Raw genomic sequence first — 19562 nt, forward strand, 5'->3', positions numbered from 1 at the left:
TACAAATAATTTTGTAAAGAGTGGAACTCTAGAAAGAGACTGACGCCCCTTTTTAACCGCAGGAACACATAGTCTCATTGCTCATGGTTTCTCATAGCTGTGTCAAAAAAGAAACTGACAACACGGCAAGGTCCATATTCTGCTCTGAGACACATTTGTGTGCGTTCATAAGTGCAAATAAGGGAACTCAGAAAGAGTAACTGTGGAGAAGTTGGTTGCATTCTAGTTTGAATTGATTCAAGGCTTATTCAGGAGGCTAGCAGGGGCTTTTGCAGATCTCGTGACTTAGATTAAGTGGCCTGTCTGCCAAATGTTGTTTTGGAGAAACAGTGTACAGAGAGCACAGTGAAAGCATTCTTTGCATCACATTTCACCTTGAGTGTGAGAAGATATTTACTATGGAACAGATTGCTGTGTGTGAACAACCAGTTGGAGCGATGTCAACTCTAAATGTTTAGATTTACACAAATAATTCATAGGTGCTGACACTTTATGTAAAGTCCTTATGTATATCTGAAACTGTCCATCCAGACAAATGACCACTGGTCATTTGATTAACAATATGTAAAGTGACCACTGTTTACAATCAATGCCAAAGCAGGAAGTACTTAGTGAGGGTTTAATAGTACAGCAAAAAATTTGAACTGAAACTGTGGTGTTCAGGGCGAATGGACAAAGTGTTTCACGCTTCTATCTCCATTAGTCATCATTGTTTTTGTATTTTTTTAACTGTGACCACAAGCCTTGTTTAACTTCAACAAAGTTGTTCTTCTTTTAACCATGATGCTGTCACTTTCATAAAAATAATTCAGTAAATCAGTTAATAATTTGTTCAGGTATAAAAACTTGTTGATAGTTTTCATGACAAAAAAAAAAAAGCATTGACAGTAGATGAACCTTAATTTTACGGGGAACTCCATCGACCTCCCCTCAAGATTTCCCCTCTGGTACACTGAGAACCACTGGAACACACATACACACACACACACACACAAGCACACACACACACACACAAGCACACACACTCTCAGCAGTAGGTTATACAGGATTGAAGCTTCCTCAGCAGTAAACTTCTACAGATGCCTCTGCTCTGTCGTCTCCGGAGAGATGAGCAAGGAAAGCATAGTGAGACTAAGAAGTGTATATATAGCGGGAGACAGGAGGGAGGGATGGAAGTACAGTGGGAGGAAGTAACAGGGACAGAAACAGGCAGAGGGAAGCTGCGAAAAGAAGTGAACGCAACGGAAGAATGATTTTTAGCCTCGCTGTTTGATCCTGTTTCTTCATTCCGTTTGATCACAGCTGTGCCTGGAAGGGAGATAAACGGACATAATTGGCCACTCAAGACCAGCTGTCTGCCTCTATAGTGTCTCTACTGAAATATGCTGGTTGATGAAACAGGCTCACTGTGAGAAGTAAGCAAGCAGTAGGATGAATTGCCCACAGGTACGCAACTAAGGACTGGTTTATGAGACTGGTTTTTGTTTTTTTGTTTTTTTTGATTGCTCAAACCAATCCAGTGTGATTTTAAAAGTATGAAACATAGGGGAGGAAATTATTTTCCCAGTTTTTTTTTTCTGAAATGCACTGAAATGATTGCATTTCAGTTATATGTGTTTTAGTATGGTTGCACAAGTTAGAGCAGCAGGGGCAGCATGCTTTCACTTTGCTTTTGATTGTTAGGTCAAGGTGCTGCAGAAATTAAAGACTTTTACTACTGTATCACTTTATGTACACCAAGTAAATGAGACTGGGCTTTCATATGCATTTGTTATTTTCTAGCCTCAAGCTTTTTTACCCCACATCTGAAACAACCAGGTGTTGTGTTGCCCCGTGGGGTCGGCTTGTAATAATTAAACGTTACATTGGACTGGGTCATAATGCCATCAATAAAACAAGCCATCCATGTCAGTTGTTCACACAAAGGTGTTATACCCTATTTTAGCTCAGTACATAATAAATTGACTCACTGCCACTAGCACAGTTATTAGCCTGAAATATTGCAGATATTATATTCTACAAGCATGAATTTAACCGTGTGTGTCTCTGTCACTGTAAGTTTGTGTTTCCATGGATAATTACTCAGTTCACATGGAGATTGGTTAGCGTGCTTCAGAAAGGCTGAAAATACATCAGCATATTATGGCAAGTCAAATAACAGTAAAAAAGAGTGAGTGGATGAATGTTCAGAGGTAGCAGCAAAATATATTTCAAAACATATTGCAGCTGGCTATAAAAAGAAAAGTAATCAGTGACTCAAAAATGAGCTTTCTGTGCATTTCCCACCTTTTCTTGTACTTTTCTATGATTGATTTTATTCCCATTTTATTCATTCTTTAATACTACTGCATTGTCATATGTGTTGAATGTGTTGCTGATAATGATGGAAGGAAATTATAATGTAAAGTCTATTAATGATGTTATAACAACATGGCTTTCACCCCAGTAAAGCACCTAGAAACACTAAAGCAGTGTAAAGAGAAAAAGGGAGCAGAGGTGGAGGATGGAGGGTAAGAGAAAGAGATGGTGAGAGTAAGGAATCATGAGTGTTTGGGAGCACGAAAGAAAGAAGGAACGGGAGAAACGGAGGAGGAGAGAGTATGAGAGGGCAATAGTGAAATAAGAGGAAAGCAGCAGAGTGTGAAGCAGCAGATGAGTGGAGCCACGTGCAGTAAACCAACCCAGATTTATTCCTCTCCATTGGTCAAGAGACAGTATATTATTAATATGTACTATGTAATATTGATTAAAAAAATGTTTAGGATTTCATCATATTGGGAAGAAAGAAATTAAACAGTCTGCTGTGTTTTTCTTTACTTATTTTCTTTTCAAAGCACATATAAGTAATAATAAACCCCAAGAAAGTCCATATAAAATAGCCATGCAACTTAAAAAAAAGCCATTTGTGAAACAAATGAGAGGACATTAGTCTTTCAGTCATTAGAGTAACGGTGGCCTAACAACAGAGGGGCTGGTCCACTGACATCAACAACCTAGTTTGCAGTGAGCGAATAAACATTTAGCCAATTAACCCTCTGCTCAGTCTCTCGCTCTCTCTGTCTCTGTCTCTCTCCCTCTGTCTTGTCTGTAAAAGGGAAAGGACAATTAGTGGGTCCAGCAGGATGTTCTAATTACAGTTATCATGTCATTAGTAAACTGCTAGTATTCTAGTGTCTTCATCGGCCATTGGTAATGACTAGAGTAATTAGAGAGGATGGGGATATCAGTGTGTGTGTGTGTGTGTGTGTGTGTGTGTGTGTGTGTGTGTGTGTTTGTATTTGTATCTTTGACAAGAACAAATGGCCTCAGAGGAAAGGGGAGATCATGGAAATCCTTCAAATGAGGCTATTTGCCTGTCCTCACTTCTTTTAAGACCTTCACACACAGAAAAATATGTGTGTGTGTGTGAGCTTGTGTACTAGCTAAGCCTTCTGTGTCCTCCAGTAGTCCCTCCAGAGCGGTGCCGTGCGAGGCCACAGGTTGTTTTCCTTTTTCTCTCTCCCTTCACGCTGAATCATCCTGTTGTTTTCCTCTTTTCATGGCACTTCACCTCTCCTTTAATAGCGCACTCTGTCTCTTTCTCCACACCTCCCTGTGTCAGTGTTTTCCCTCGCTCCGATTAAGAAACCTCCCTCACCTTCTTTTCGCCCCACTTCGCGACAGTGGGAAATCTCTTTTACTGTTTCACTCACTTGTTGTTTTTTTCTGTCAGTCTGTGTTTTCCTCATCATGGTTTTCTCTGCCTGGAAAAGAATAAAGCTCAACAGTGGAAATCCATTCACACGGCTTGTTAGAGTGACTTAAAAGGAATACACCAGATTTAGGGTCCATTGATCAACAGAAATGCTTTACACCATCAGTCCTTAAGCATATTTGGATGAGTGATATCAGACTCCAGAGCCAGGAGACACATCTTTTGGTAATAGGAAGCTAACATTTTTACTATGTAGCGCAAAGAGTAAACATTTTACTGTGACTAATAGCTATAGATTTAGTAAGAATTCTGTATTACTATGTATTTTGTGTTTTAATTTGGAGGACTTGTTGAATAGTGTACCTAACCTAACTGATGCATTTTCAATTAATTTAGTTTAAATTAAAAATAATTTATTTAAATATAAATATAGCTTTTCAGTTTATTCATTGCTACTCTCTCTCTCTGCGATCTTAAATCTTCCTCTCTATCTTCCTGTCCACTGTCTTATTATCTCCCTTGTCTTTTTGAATCTCCATACTAATGTCTTTGCTCTTGAGTTGAGAAGCTTGTTCTCATGTCAGTTCCTTTTCTGTATCACACACTCATCCTTCCTTTTTATGTGCCCTTGTCTTCTTCTTCTTCTCTCCCTTTTCCCATCACACTTTTTGTTTCTCCGATCCTTTGTAGTCCTCTGCCATCCCTTCCTCTATTTTACACACACAGAAAACACACACGCTCTGTTCCCTCTGTAGTTTTCCACTGTGGCTTAATGCAGGGCACCTGGAGAAAAGCACAGCCCCACCTGTTTGTGTGTGTGTGTGTGTGTGTGTGTGTGTGTGTGTGTGTGTGTGTGTGTGTGTGTGTGTGTGTGTGTGTGTGTGTGTGTGTGTGTGTGCGTGTGCTTGAGTCGTGTTTTCTGTCCAGTGAGCTTTTCTGAGCTGCTGACTTTCCCTTTTCAGATGATGAGAGACAGATGTTCTGGCATTGCTTCCTCTTCTTTCGTTCATCTCCCTTTCTTTCTCTCTCCTCTCTCTATCTGTCCATTCCTGAGGTTTCCCAGGTTTCGATGACTAAAAGCTCCTTGGTTTTGATCCAAAGAAGACATTTCAGCCTGTTATTTTCAGTGTTTCTCATATTCCCAGAGTCATACAAAAGCTTTTCACTCCAAATGTATCTGTATCTGTACCGTTTAAGGTAACAGTGCCTGAAGTCTTTTGTGAGCACTTTGTGATGCTGGAACCAAGCCATCTTACTGAAAATGCATTGTAAACAGTTAAAAATGCCTCAAAATCAATGGTAAAATTTACATTTTTTTTCCGCTCGGGCGTTGATGCAGATGTTCACAGTCTATTGATTGTTGAATCTGGGGACTTGTTTCTAACAACGTCAAAATAAAGAGAATGTGAGACTCACTGTACTGTTTTAAATACTGGGGCCTGTATTGGTAGATAACAAGTTGATCTGTAGTAGCCTCCCTCCTAACAAGCTCTCCAGTTAGCTGGGTGAGACACACTTTCTCACTTTCATACACAAACACTGAACCGCTAATGCTTTCATTATGGGCTCCTGCCAACTGAAATGAATGCGGACTTTGGTCCAACACATTAGCAAAGTTCCCGCAGACTAGCAAATCGATTGAAAAAGTGTCTCTTTAGAGTCAAATCAGCAGAGGGAGAATGAATCTGTAAGAGGGTTTAGAAACAAGGTCAGAGAATTTGCATTTGGGGCTAACAAACAAAGATCTGGTTAAGTTTTGCAAGGCGGTTCAGAATGTGTTTTTCTGCATGTTTGTGACTTTGTGCGATTGTTTGTGTCGCCCCTTGTGTGCATGTTGCTGTGCATGCATTCCTGCGCATTATTACATTTCTTTATGGGTGTATCTCTGTGTGTGTCTGTGTTGAAGTATGCGCATGTGGGGAAAAGTTGCTGAATAGGTATTATCAGGATGCAATACTAAACGTGGTGCAGAGCCATAAATAATGCAGTGCCCTGTCTCATATCCCTGCTTGACTGCTTAGCACCGTTTACTGCTGCTTATCCTATGTGTGTGTGTGTGTGTGTCTGTGTGGTCTAAATTCATTGATGTCTAAGCCAGAGGGGGATAAGCGATGTTCAGCGGTTTGTGTTTGTGCATTTGTTGTGAATATGTGGTCTAAATACAACTTCTCCCTGAAGATCACACATGCTGATGTGGTCGAGAGAAAAGCTGTTTTGTGTGAAGTCTGGGGTCAAGAGGAGGGAAGTGTTTGCATCTTCAGTGAGTGACAGAGAAAATGGTGGTGTTTTTATTTGGCACTTTCGTTTAAACATTGCAGATGATTCAAGCAGAGTCAGTAGTTTTACTGTAACCAAGAACAGTTACTGTACTTAGGTTTTGTACTTCAGCACAGTTTCTAGATATTTGTTCTTAACTTGAATAATTCACTCAGATCCAGGAACTACAACATGAAAACCTTATGAAAAAAGCTGTTATAAAAATCCAGTAACACCTGATAATGGAACAGAGACTCCTATCATACTTTTTCTTTTGATGCTTTAAACACATTGCTGATATTAAAAAGTAAAAAGTAAAAGATATTACCTAACTTTTACTTTTTACTTGTAAGAGTTTTTTTTTTTTTTTTTTTTTTTTTTTTTTTTACATTGTAGTCTTTCTACTTTTACTTGAGTAAATGATCTGAATACTTAACCCGTTACCAGGTGAAGTGCCACCTGTGCTGCGGCATGAAGCAGGATTGGGTGTCATACAAAAAAAATTAAGAATGATTCTGCTTAACTACAATTTAGTTAGTGACCTTAATTTTTTTTTAGCTTTTGGCCTTTTTATGGATTATTATGGCATTTTTACTCACAGGGGATTTGTTGAGACCTGGGTTGAATGCAGCATTGCTAAAATGGAATTCAGTGCAACAAATTATCCTTCAAGGCTAAAAGCAACTGTAATGCTTTTTTTTTTTAACTGTCCTTCCTCTTCTCTCAACATTGCAATCAGATCTTTTGCTTCTTCTTGCTGTTTGACTCTCTTTTTTTCTCTTTCCGTTTTAGCTGTTTGATAATTCTTGACATATTTTTTCCCCCCAACTCAGCATCTCCTCTGCTCTGACACACACCCACACACACACACACACACACAAACAAACACAGACATTGCACTTTATTCCCAGCATGCAGGTCAGGGTGTTAGAGTGTGGAATACAAATTAGAATAGCTATAGATTCACTTTTGGAGGTCGCATTTAAACAGTTTCTTTGTTTTAGACATAAAGATCAGCAGTTAGCTGTCCCCTTTCCAAAAGCACCTTTTGCCTGTGTATCGGTTTATCACTGTAAGAACTATATGTTATAGTGACTGATGAGCTCCACCACAGGATCATTTTATTATGTGCATATCTATATGTCTGTATACATGCACCAAATGAACAAACAATAGCAAATTCACTCAGAATGTGTTCAGTGGCACCTCACTAGAGGTCACATCCTCCAGTGTGAGGTGACCCCAAATCGTGTCGCCTTCTGTTCTGTTTGGATGTGATAATCACTGAATGATTTTGTGTGTGTGTGTGCGCACATGTCCAGAGATTAATAGACCCTTAAAGCAGAGCAGACACAATACTTCACGCACACAGAGCATCTGCCTCTCTATCACACCAGCCTTATTCATCAGACACTTGGAGGTGCTGTCTTTATGGGCTTCATGCCAGAGGTGAGAGAAGAGGAGGAGGAGGAGGAGAAGAGAGTAGTCTGAAAAAAAAAATCGTAAACATGGAAGAAAAGAAGAGAACGCTACAGAAGCTGATAGTTTGTCAACAGAAACTTTTAGAATGATGTAGATAAATGTACAAACATCTCTGTCATAGTCTCAACTAGGGATGCTCCGAATATTCGGCCACTGAAAAATTTCGGCCGAAAATGGCCCAAAAGAGCATTTTCGGTTTCCGGCCGAAAGACTTTTATCACCGAAACAACATGGCCGAAACCGGATGTTGTGATGACGCAAGCGAAAACGGCGGCCAGTACGAGTTTGTCTGGAAAGGCCAACATGTCCGCGGTGTGGACGTATTTTAGTTAATCTGAGAAAGACACACGGATAGCGATTTGCAAAACGTGTTGTCGAAATTTCAAGCGGGCGTACATCTGCAGAGAATTTCTCCACGTCGTGTTTAATTTACACCTGAAATGCAAACATCTCGATCGCTGTGCGGAACATGAGAGGAAAGCAGCGCAGAAAAGGAAAATCCCTCCGAGCACACCCCCTCCGTCTGTGGCGGACGTTTTTGAAACGGCAAGGAAGTTTAAAACTTAAAGCGCTGCAATCCTTGGTGCATTTGTTGTTGTTAAAGGCCTACGGTTAACATACGGGCTATGGCAATCTTTGTTTTGATAAACTATTATTGTAGTCCTACAGCGAAAATTGTATTTTTATTTGCGCTTGACTTATATGCACTTTGTGTTTTTATGAGAGAACGTATTTAATTTTACAGTCTTGTTTAAATTGGTTTATTCTTTGAAACATTCATATTAATTAATGTAATCGTAATGCCTTGCAATTTTAGTGAGGTTAGTACACAGTCATAGCCGTAAATGCAATGGTACTAATAATAGGCATAGCCTAATAATTTCTTTCGGTGTTTCGGTTTTCGGCCTTGGTTTCCTCATTTTCGGTTTTCCGTTTCGGCCAAGAATTTTCATTTCGGTGCATCCCTAGTCTCAACAGAAAGTAAACATAAGCTCTTGAAAGAATTGGTTCATGTGACACGGGTTTATGTTATTGTGTCTTTCCAATCTATATCCACCAGCTGATTGGTTGAGAAGGTGGTGGGTGGCAGTCAGTTGTAAGCAGAAGCTAAGTACTGTAGAGTGAAGTAGTCTCCTGTAAAAACAAACAAACAAACAAAACCTTTACTGCTTCTTCCAGAGTCTCATGTCTGGACTGCATCTAATGAAAACATATCTTTACTCTTGCATTTTAAAACCCAGCCCAATAAAAACCTAAGTATGCATCATGTGTATCAAGCAATAGATTATTAATGAATTAGATTTATCTTACAATCTTAGATTTTTACCTCTCCCACTGCCTCTCTGCATAGCCCAGATTTTTGGTCGGATACAGTTAGCTAAGCAGTGAGCTAAAAGTGGTGTTTGGCTGATGCTGCTGTGAGATTCCAGAGTGGTTAAACACTAATCCAGGTGGTGCTGAGATGAAATGTGTCTGCCTGGGTTACATAGGCCTTGTAACTCTATTCCTGTATTACTGTATGTCACTAAGGAGACTGGAAACAGATAGGAGGAGATAGACTAGTTGGCTCACAGTACGAGGGAGAGACAGACAGAGATAGAGAGATATAGAGGGATACAGAGGGGTGGTCACTAATTGTTTGCAGACAGTGTAAGATAGACACCAGATATCGCTGCCGATGTGTCAATCACATTGTGTGCTGTGTGCTGAGATTTGATCTCCACTCCACTCATTGTCCCTTGCTGGTTCTTGAGTGGATACATGCACATCCATCAGTCCATGTGTGTGCATGTTTGCAACCATGACAAAAAAAAGTGAGATTTTCAAAGTGTGTTTTTGTTTGACTCTTGACTTGAATTTGTTTTGAAGATGGTGTCTCATAAAGTGCATGTGTGTGTGTTAATGTTTGTATGTGTAACTCCTCTCAGAGTAGGTTTACAGTAGCCAGTCTATTAATAGCGTTAAACATGTTGTATTCTGCTGAGTAGTTTGACTTGGCTATATCACCCCACTCAGCACACTGGCAATAAATAATAAATACCTTTTTTTTTTTTTTTTACCAGTTGGCTGTTTTTGCTGTTTCTAGAGGCACATTGAGCCTCAGTGGATACAACAATGCAGACTGTAAGAGGCTGATTGTGAGTTTTTCTTGTTTTCTAAACAGGAAATTATTTTAGGGGTTGCTCAGTGGCCAACTACTTCCCAGCGAGCACCAGACAATCACAGATGTTGTTTTTATTAGCATAACCTGGTCCATAGTGGCCATCATTCTGCCCAAAATATCTGTTGAAAATTCATCCTCCTTGGTCCAAACTTAGAGCGCAATCACTGTTTTGTGCAGAAATATTCATTGGATGAAGTAGTTCTTTCAAAAGTAATAGTCTACTTAACAAACACTACTTTGTTAAAATACTTGTTTAAAATAAGCTATTTTCCTGCAAGTGCACAGTGTTAGTTTGGGGATGTTAAATGAGCAAAGTAAAAGCTGTTCTTGAGTTCCTTCCGGCAGATTGTGGCTCACACTGTGCCATCACATTGGAAGTGTTTGGCCATAACAAAGATTGCTCTCATCTCACATCTACCAGGAGGGTTTAAGTTCAGCTTTGTGGATCTTAAACAATGAAGAAGTTCAGCTCATGATATAGTCTGCATAGTCAGTCAAACAGGCCAGTCAGCATGGTGAACAATAGATGCCATAGATGTAATACAGTGGAGTTGTGTGTGTTATGCCGATGGGTGTCACAGATACATATGAGTTACCCATCTATGTCAGGCTACATCTGCAGCAGTGAAGGAGAGGCTTTGTTTATGACATGACACAGACGTATGACCTCTGACAAGTGGATCTGCTCTGTGACAGTAACTGTGGCATCTGGAGGGCTCTGTGTGTGTGTGTGTGTGTGTGTGTGTGCGCGTGTGCGTGTGCGTGTGCGTGTGTCACTCGTCGCTCAGAATGAAGTCTTTGTAAGTCGTGATGCTGCATTGACCTTGATTTCACACAGGCACAGACAAACACGACAAGTTAAAAGTTTTAGTACACCTCCATTTTTCCAGTTGTTACTGAAATTTACATAGTGTAATGCCTCAGTGTACTGTGCAATTAAAGCATAGAACAAATAAATAATAAATATTTAAAAAAAAAAAAAGAAAGGGATCATGAAATCTTTTGTAGCCCAGCAGCCTAACACACTCAAAATGAAAACATGGACATGAAACTTTGCTCAGAGAGCTTGTCCCACTGCTTTTGCAGAAGTTTCCACGAATGTGTTGCACTTGCAGTTTGATTTGCTTTTATCTTTTGTCCAGGTCTTCCCAAACTAGCTGTGCTGGTCTTCCATCATTTGAAGCCACCGTCTGGTTCTTTTCATCTAATGCTTTGGGTCATCATCTTGCTGTAGGATGAACCTCTGACCAGCTAGTCTGCCTTCCTAACTTTTCTTACCATTCTGACAGAAATGTGCAGCACTACTTCCTGCAGTACAGTATTGCCCTAATGATGCATCTGAGGGTGTAGTAACACAATTTGTTCCACCTCCGTCTTTGTACAGAGAGACGATTTGTAGGAATTGTTTGACTTAACTTTCAATGAATAATTTACTTACAGGAAAGCTGTAAATTAACCAGTTTCTTAATCTCTGAAAAAGGACTGTTTTCTATGAAATTTAGATGATTTCTTTTTTTTTTTTTAACCCTGTGCAGTGTACTGCTGACTTTTGCACCATTTAAGATTTTTGACTGGACTTGAGCAGCTTAAATTTCAATAAAAATTGGAAAAATGAGGGTGCTCTTTTGACCAGTAGTTTTCAGTACACACACACTACCCGTTGTTTCTCATATCCTGTCTCTGCGAACACAACCCTTATCTTCATTTTATCTGTTCTGCCCCCATTCCTAGAGTCAAATCATGCATAATGAACAAATATGTATTAAATTAATTTGAATGAGTTTGTACAGTGTGTTGACATCCTCCTGGTCAGTCTTGATAAGCAAACAACATTGACCGTGGTGGTCCTCTAGACTTACATCTGCTGCTGTGAGGGAAGTTATTATAGTTCCATATTGTTATTGGAGGCTTATCTATCAATCATTTTTCCATATCCTAATTTAATACTGCAAGTTTTCTCTTTGAACCTCTTTACTTTACCTTTCCTCCTGTAGTTCCTTTAACCTCCGCCCTCTGATTTTCCCATCTTCCCCTTTCTTAGTTGCTGTTATCTCATTTTGAAACACTAATCAATGACCTTATTCACAGTGTGTGAACCTGTGTATTAAAATAGAAAAATATTAAGCAGATATTGCAACACATCACAGTTTAAACACTTTCGGTAACTGTAAGTTTCCATGAGGTGATGTAGTGGGCCAAAGCCAAGGAAAATAAACATATATCTGCATCCACTTGACTTTTTCAAACTCAATTTATGTACAAGATGATTTCACTTTCTAATACTGCCCTCCCCCCTCTCTCTCTTCTCTTTCAGCGTCTGAGCCATGCGGTGGCTTTTTAGATGCTAGTGATGCCGGATACATCACCACACCTGGCTACCCGCTGGAGTACCCTCCTCACCAGAACTGTCGCTGGATCATCACAGCCCCTGAGCCTTCGCAACGCATTGTACTCAACTTTAACCCGCACTTTGAGATAGAGAAACTGGACTGCAGGTAAGGACAGGACGAATGGATGTATGAATGGATAGATTTTAAAGGCACGGGATGTATGACAAATGGGTTTAGAGGGAAAGAGTGGATTAAAAAAATGTAAAGATTTAAAGCTGCCTTAGAGGTATGATGGCAACTAAGGAAAGTGGAGACGTTTCTTTTATTTCTCTTTCACTCTGGAGTTTGTGTCTCCACCAGCATGTGTGTGAGAGTTGTAGGGTAAATTTGGTGAACTTCAGCCCACTCTCCTCCTGTTTCTCTGGCTTTAGCTATCCCATAATAACCACTTTGGGACCTCCGTGGGTCCCTTGTCTCTAATTATCAAAGTCTAATTACAACGCATTTAGTGTTGCAGGATGGTTTTCACACTTCGAAAGAATTAACACAGATTAGAGGATTTGGTGTCCAGCATTGTTTTTGGCTGTTTGGCTTTTGTTGCATGGTGAGATTGAAAGAAAGGCAGGCAGTTAGGCAGCATGAAGCAAAAATACTGCAAGCAGCGATAAAGGCAGGCAGAAAAACAAACAGGCATGCTGGGAAATGATGGAAAAATGCCGGCAGAGACTGGTTAGGATGATATTTAAGGTTAGACAGGGAACAATTGAGTAGCAGTTAGAAAATATTAGAACGACATAAATCTTAAAAATCAGTGAAATCAGTTTTACAGCACCATTGAAAACAACAAACATGATGCTTTAAAGAGGGATATAAAGGAATATTAAAACATTAAAAACTATACCAAAGAATAAAAAGGATTAGAAGCTTCATGGAGCAAAAAATCCCAAAAACCCTTTTTCACATATCTTTATGGACCAGCATGTGCAGTGTTTTCTGCCCTGGCCCAAATACTGTACAAAAAGACAAGGAAAATCCTTCCTTATAAACACAGATCCACAGGCTGTGAGGGAAAATTTTATTCTGTGAGCAGTGCAGAAGAATTTTTTTTATTTCAAAAATAAAATGCTGAGATGGGGGAGCTACTAGTTATCCGAGCTACAGCTTAAACCTAAAAATGCATTTACTTTGGCTTTTTCTAAAACAGTAACCCATGAAGTCTTCTGTCATTTGCCAGTAGGCCTAAATGAAACTACTGGCCTTCCCTTTCACTGTGGGACTGTCATGTTGTGTGAATCCATCTAACACATGAGAGGAGAGACCACTGCCTCTCAGGAATCTAATGGGCACTATGAGTGTATGTGGCTCCAGATACATACCCACTGGCACAGGCAAGAGGGCAGACAAATAGAGAAACACTCTCTCTCTCACACACACACACAAGCGCACACTTTTCCCCCCTCTCTCTCTTTATGTCTCTGTTCCGGTGCTTTCCCATCCAGTTATTAACATTTCAGCCATATCAATTATAGATAGGTGAATTTCCCCACTCAGATGTACCAAAATCATTCAGACATTTCTTTGTAGGAATTGAAGCATCAATATTTCACTGGCTGGCTGTTTGTTGAAAGGCTGAAAGGTTGAAAAGCCCCACTGTGCTTTGCTCTTTTTTTCCTTTACTTTTGCACTGTGCTGTGGAAATAAAAAAACATACTTCTCTGTCTGTCTCCCTGTCCTCGTCATTTTTTTAAAAAACTTTTACACCACAGTTCTTATCCTCGGATCAGTTTGATGCACGAGATGCTCTCTCTTCTTGTCTGCATCTTTCTCCCTCTCTTGTCAGTGTTCTGTTTTCCCCTCTCCACCATCTTTTTTCTCCCTTCCTGCTCTTCTTTCCTGTTACTCTTTGAATTTTTTACATACATTTAAAGTCCTGCAGCTTCCCAGGGGCAGAGAATCTGGTTGAATCTCGAGAAACAACAAGCTCTGATTTATTAATTATACACATACAGTATGTGTGTATTTGTGCTTGTTCTACATTGTAAGACTTATGGTGTGTGTCTAAATATTTTTCTTACTCTCAGTTTTTCCTCCAGTAATGACAAGTTAACATTTTTTGGAAAGTCATTCTCCAAACCATGCCAGTAAGAGTGAGATATTTGTAGTGGTGGTGGCAACATCTCCAGCCTAATAGGCTGTTATTTACAAGTGTCCTACAGCGCAGTGCTATTTAGGTCTACAGGCGCCCAACAACCGGAGTGTGTGTGTGTGTGTGTGCAGGGGTAGGCTGAAATTGAGCTGTTAGGTTCAGAGGGCAAAGAGGCCAAGGAAAAGAAGCTGTGTGTGTGTGTGTGTGTGTGTGTGTGTGTGTGTGTGTGTGTGTGTGTGTGTGTGTGTGTGTGTGTGTGTGTGTGTGTGTGTGTGGTGCAGACGTATGCGGTCACCCAGGGATTGTCAGCAACAACCCTGACACACACTCACACATACCAGTGTCTCCATCTCTGGTTGTCAAATATTGTCTCTTTCTGATGCGAACTTATGCACATACCTCTGTCTCGTTCTGTCTGTAATTGTTAAAGTCAGTAATGTGCTTGAATCATCAGGTGGAGGTAATGTGGTCATAAGAGAGTTTCTTTCTCAAGCTTGTAGATTGCAGCTTCAGGAAACAGAAAACTGGTGATAGTCTTCAGTTTATGGAGCTGAGGACACACACAGACACACACACACACTCATCTTGTTGGGAGAAAGGAGTCATCTGTGCCTTTTCACAAAGACTACATTGTTAACTGGCAACATGGTTCCTCACCGCCTCTCTTTATCAGTTAAAAAACCCATGCTACAGTTGTATCTGCCCCTCACAAAAACACGTATCAACGCGCACACATACACACTCGCACAAACAGCATTGTTATGAATTGCCGTGCCCCAGTCAGACAAGGGTTGTTTTATTAGGTCACTATGTTGAAGCAATCTAATCTATTATAGTCCTGATTGCAATTTAAGATGGTAATCTGTAATCTATAATGCATCACATTTTGTCAAGCACTCCTCTGGCTCTGCAGGCAAAATCGATGGAGAGGTGGTCAGAGAGAGAGAGAGAGAGAGATGTTTTCATTAAGATTCATATACAGTGGCTGCTTAAGTGCAGGGAGACAGCTGGAGGGAGTGAGTCAAACAGCAAGACTGGGAAACAAAAAAAGCCTTTGCCCCTTCCAAAATGAATATTGCCCCGACTAATCATTACTCACCATGACTTCCCTTTTCCCATCACATTACAGGCAACACAGTACCACATCAGTCCATCACTGATGACAGGTTTCAGTTATCACCCAACAGCTGTATCTTTGGTTTTTGTGTGTATTTCCTAGAAAAGACTGGGTAGATCAAAAGCACATGATGGACGGGTACACAGACAGAGGAAACATATGATTAGGTGTGTGTCTGTGCAGCAATTCACAGAATCGTTTTTTTTCATCCACTTTCATTTGCAGTTATAGTTGACGAAAGTTATTTTATATAAATGTTACAGAAATGCCTTCTTTGTCTAAAGTGAGAGAGCCTTATGTTTAGTGTCACCGTTCACACCTAAGCCTCCAACCAGGTCTACTGTCTGGGGAAAGAAAAAGAGGGAAATTTCTGTTAATTCGACAGTAACTTTGAAATGAACAGACTCTATTTACTGAAGCTTAGTGGGACGGCTGAAACTTCATATGAGCCAGAGAACGAGGGCCTTCCGAGTGAAAAGCTTCCGGGCCAGTGTGGAGAGACAGAATCGCACCTATTCTCACATACGTATGGGCACATCAGTATTAAGACTGAATTAAAAAATCCTGAACTTGTCCTTTAAAGGAATAGTTTGACAGAAGATGCTCTTTCACCAAGTTAGATGAGAGGATTGATCCAGCTTTCATGTCTGTATGCTTAGCTTAGTTTAGAACAATACAGGGACATGGTCGCCTGACAGCCATGAAATAGTCTGAGACATAACTATAACCACATTTCTTTGGCTTTTGCAGTGTGGATGGAGTTTTGCAGTGTTTCTGCCTAGTTTTAGTCATTATGCTAAGCTAAGCTAACAGTTTACTGACTGTGGCTTCATATTTACTGTACAGACTCAAGAGCAGGGTTGATCTTCTCTTCTAACTCTTGGCAAGAAAACAAATAAATGTATTTTAATGTCACACTCTTGCTTTAACGCTGCAAATGGCAGTGAGACATGGAAATTTAAAACCAAAGCCTCTACCCAGTTCAGTCCTCTGATGGAGTGCATTTGTATTTTTAGTGTATTTGTGTTCTCAGGATAGAGGTTAAGCAAGTCTCTTCACTGATATGAATCTTTATTATGCACATTCATTAGACAGAAAATGATGTTAATTCCCTACGCAACTTCTTATATAGACAAGAACGCATATAAATGTATATGTTTTTTAAAGTGTCTGTAGCCTTTTGAGGCAGGTTGGTTGCCTACCTCACATTTTCCTCTTAGCTCACTGCTCTGCTGTGTCTCTGAAAGCAAGATCTCTATTTGGAGTGGCTGGAAAGAACGTGTGCGCACACACGCACACACACACACACACACACACACACACACACACACACACACACACACACACACACACGGTTGCTTAGGGAAAAGTGCAGCGTCAGGGCCCGTTGAGGGCAGGCTCAAATCATCCTGACAGCTACCTCCTCTCTCTATCCTCTCCTCTTTCCTCCTGACTCTCTCCCTCTCCTCACCCTCCTTCCCCTTCATTCATCTCACCCTTCCTCACCCCTCCTGCCCGCTCACCACTGCCCAATGGACCCCATCTATCATCTTTCATCTGCTCTTGTGCCTTCCTCTGTCCCACCTTCTGTACCCTCCTCCTCCTCCCTTCATCCCTCCTTCTTGATCACTTCTCCTCTCCTTATGTCCCCCTTTTATTCAGTCTCCTGTCTATGCTTCTGTCTAGTTTCTTAGCTTCTTTCCTTCCCTTCTGTCCTTCTCCCCTTGTCACCTCTTCCTTCTGCAGTGTGCCAGTCTTTTATAGGCCAAATCATTATTCAGCATTGCATATGAGAAATCACAGACAGGAAGCCAAATGCCACACTCTCCTCCGTTTCCCCTCTCTCCCTCTCTTATTTTCTCATCTCCCTCTCCTTCCCCTCTCTCCCTCTTTAAAATGCATCTATTCCTCTCTTTTTACCATTTATAGACTTTTGCTCAGCCTATATCCATCTTCATCCTCTTTCATTCCTCAGCCTATGTCTGTCCATCACTTAAATCCCTTTTCTATACGTCTGTGACTTTTTCTCATCCTTTCTTCATTCTCCACCCTCTCCAGTCCTCCTTAACCTCAGTTCTCTCCCAAGTCAGATGCTATCTGTAGTGGTGATATGCAGACAAGCACACACTCACAGACACTATAAGGGTTAAACATAAGCTTGCATAAACAAGAGCAGAAATGCACACACAGAAGTGCAAGCATTTTTTTGGAGCTCTAAAAGAAAGCTCATACACAGTGTAAGCACAATGGGCAGACAGGCACGTAGGCAGTTTCACGGTTATGTGGCTTACACAATAAGTGTGGAGTAAAGCAGTGAGTTAATAAGTGATTTATATGACAGAGAAGCTGCAGTCAACGATAATGGTTTCACTAATGATTTAGACCTTGTCTTTGTACTCTGCCTCAATCAATCATTTAACTTCATGCTAGGTCTGTTTCCTCTTCTCATCTCTTCTCTTTTCTTCTCTTCTCTCCTCTTTGTTTCTCTCCTCTTTTTTCCTCTCAGCAACCCACATTAGGACAAATGTAATCTGAAACAAATGTTTTAATATGAACATTAAAAAAAACACACTGTTCCTGGCAACCAGATTATGGTGGAAGTTTAGGTATATTTGATCTCATGAACACACCTGAATAGCTGGCAAAAGTCCTAGGGACATGACGAAGAGAAGAGCAAAAGGGAAAGTGATGTGATGTGACACTGGCCTCAGGGCTGAAGGGAAAAATAAAAGATGGAGGTAGAGATGAAGAGACTATATGACAGCCAGAGGAACAGCATGTGGAGTGACAGTGGATGTTCAGTTACCAGCTGTGGGCATTTAGCAGCTGCCTGCATGTTTGAATTAACATCACAGTGACTCTACCAGCAGGAGGGTCATGCGTCCAGACAAGCTTTCCCCAGTGATATTAGAAAGCTACAGAGAGAGGAGCACAGTTTGAGGTTTATTTACCTGCTACCTGCTTCACAGTGATTGCACCAGATGCGTAATGCAAACTATGCCTTTACCCCCTACAGCTGGCATCACAATTGCACTGGCATTTTTTCTTTTTCTTTTTTTTTTTTGCTGTTTTTAAGAAATACCTAATCAGCTGTTTGTCACTTATGTGTCAGCAACCTACACAGATAACCATCAACAGCATGGTATTTACATTCAAGCAATCAACAATAGTGCAAGCTTATGTTCCCTCAACCTATAATTTTGTTGTGTGAAGTAGTGAGGTGGTATTTTCTGTTTGTGAGGTTATGTAAATGGTTTTAATAGTAGGATTCAATAAAGAAAAGAAAAAGCAGCGAAGATGTCAAAGCAAAGATCTTGCTTTGTTAGACTTGGGGTGTAGATGGTTCTTCTACAAATGCTAAAAACAATAAGATAAATAAAGGCCTGGAGCGCATAAACAGTGCAAGACACTTCAACCCTATTGGAAGGTTACATTAAGTTACCCTCCGCTGAGTCCTGAGGTTACAGAACAAAGTCTGAAGTTTGAAGATTTGTTAAGTTCCAAGAAGGTTATTTTAGGAAATCCACTCTCTCACACACAGTCAGGTAATGCAGGTAATGATGATAATATCAGTGCTCTGATTTACAGACACTCCCTGAGGCCCTGAAGGTCTGCCTGATCAAAGTCTGTCACTGTAATGACTCTGTGTGTGTGTCTGTCTGTCTGTCTGTGGGTGGGTGCAATTGTTGGCTGTGTGTCTGTGAAGGACTGACCCTGATCAATGTGTGTTTAAGCCGTAATGAGGAATCGATTGGTTGTCCTGGAGACTACTGCTCCACACACACACACACACACACACACGCACACACACACACACACACGCATATGCGCACACACATACTGTTCATCTATCAGCAGTAATAGGCCTATTACTTGATAACAGTGAAGTCAGTCATCCTCCTCACTCTCTATTAACTACTTCAGTGACAGACTGACTGTGGCTGCTTAGTGTGAATGACAAGGTTTTTAATGTTGGGTACCGATAAGTACATTTTTTGAGCCCTGACAGTTTTAAGAATTTTTAGAATGAGGCAATAGCTTCAACAAGTTTTGCATGAGCCGACTAATCTTAAATAGGGCCCATGAAATTGCTTTCAGTTGTATCAGAATCTAATAGTCCCCTGTATCAATTTAGTAATAATATGAAAGAGGCTTTCTTAGTTTTGATTAGGTGTTCTAGCACTGTATGTGAACATTAAGTATAGCCTCTCAGGCATGATCTATCTTATACTGTATAATAGTTGCTTGTGAATGTGTATTATTTGAAATTCCTTAGTCTCCAGGGATGTACATACATGCAAATAAGAAGTAGGAGGAAGTGAGAAAGATCAGTAGCAGTTCCTGAACTTACAGCCTGCCATGCCTTGTGGGAA

General features: G+C 40.5%; 1 protein-coding gene across 3 annotated transcripts in view; it reads left to right on the forward strand.

The window, feature by feature from the left end:
• Positions 1-19562, forward strand: part of LOC121194206 (neuropilin-2-like) — a 102130-nt gene that overhangs the window by 2598 nt on the left and 79970 nt on the right. For all 3 annotated transcript variants that reach the window (XR_005895363.1, XM_041056913.1, XM_041056915.1), the window contains exon 2: positions 11911-12091. Coding sequence is in view for 2 of the 3 variants with exons in the window: in XM_041056913.1 (XP_040912847.1) it covers positions 11911-12091 (181 nt within the window). In the remaining variant the exon portion in view is untranslated. The remainder of the gene's footprint in view (positions 1-11910; positions 12092-19562) is intronic.

The sequence above is a fragment of the Toxotes jaculatrix genome, chromosome 15 (genome assembly GCF_017976425.1).
Source record: "Toxotes jaculatrix isolate fToxJac2 chromosome 15, fToxJac2.pri, whole genome shotgun sequence".
Lineage (NCBI taxonomy): Eukaryota > Metazoa > Chordata > Actinopteri > Toxotidae > Toxotes > Toxotes jaculatrix.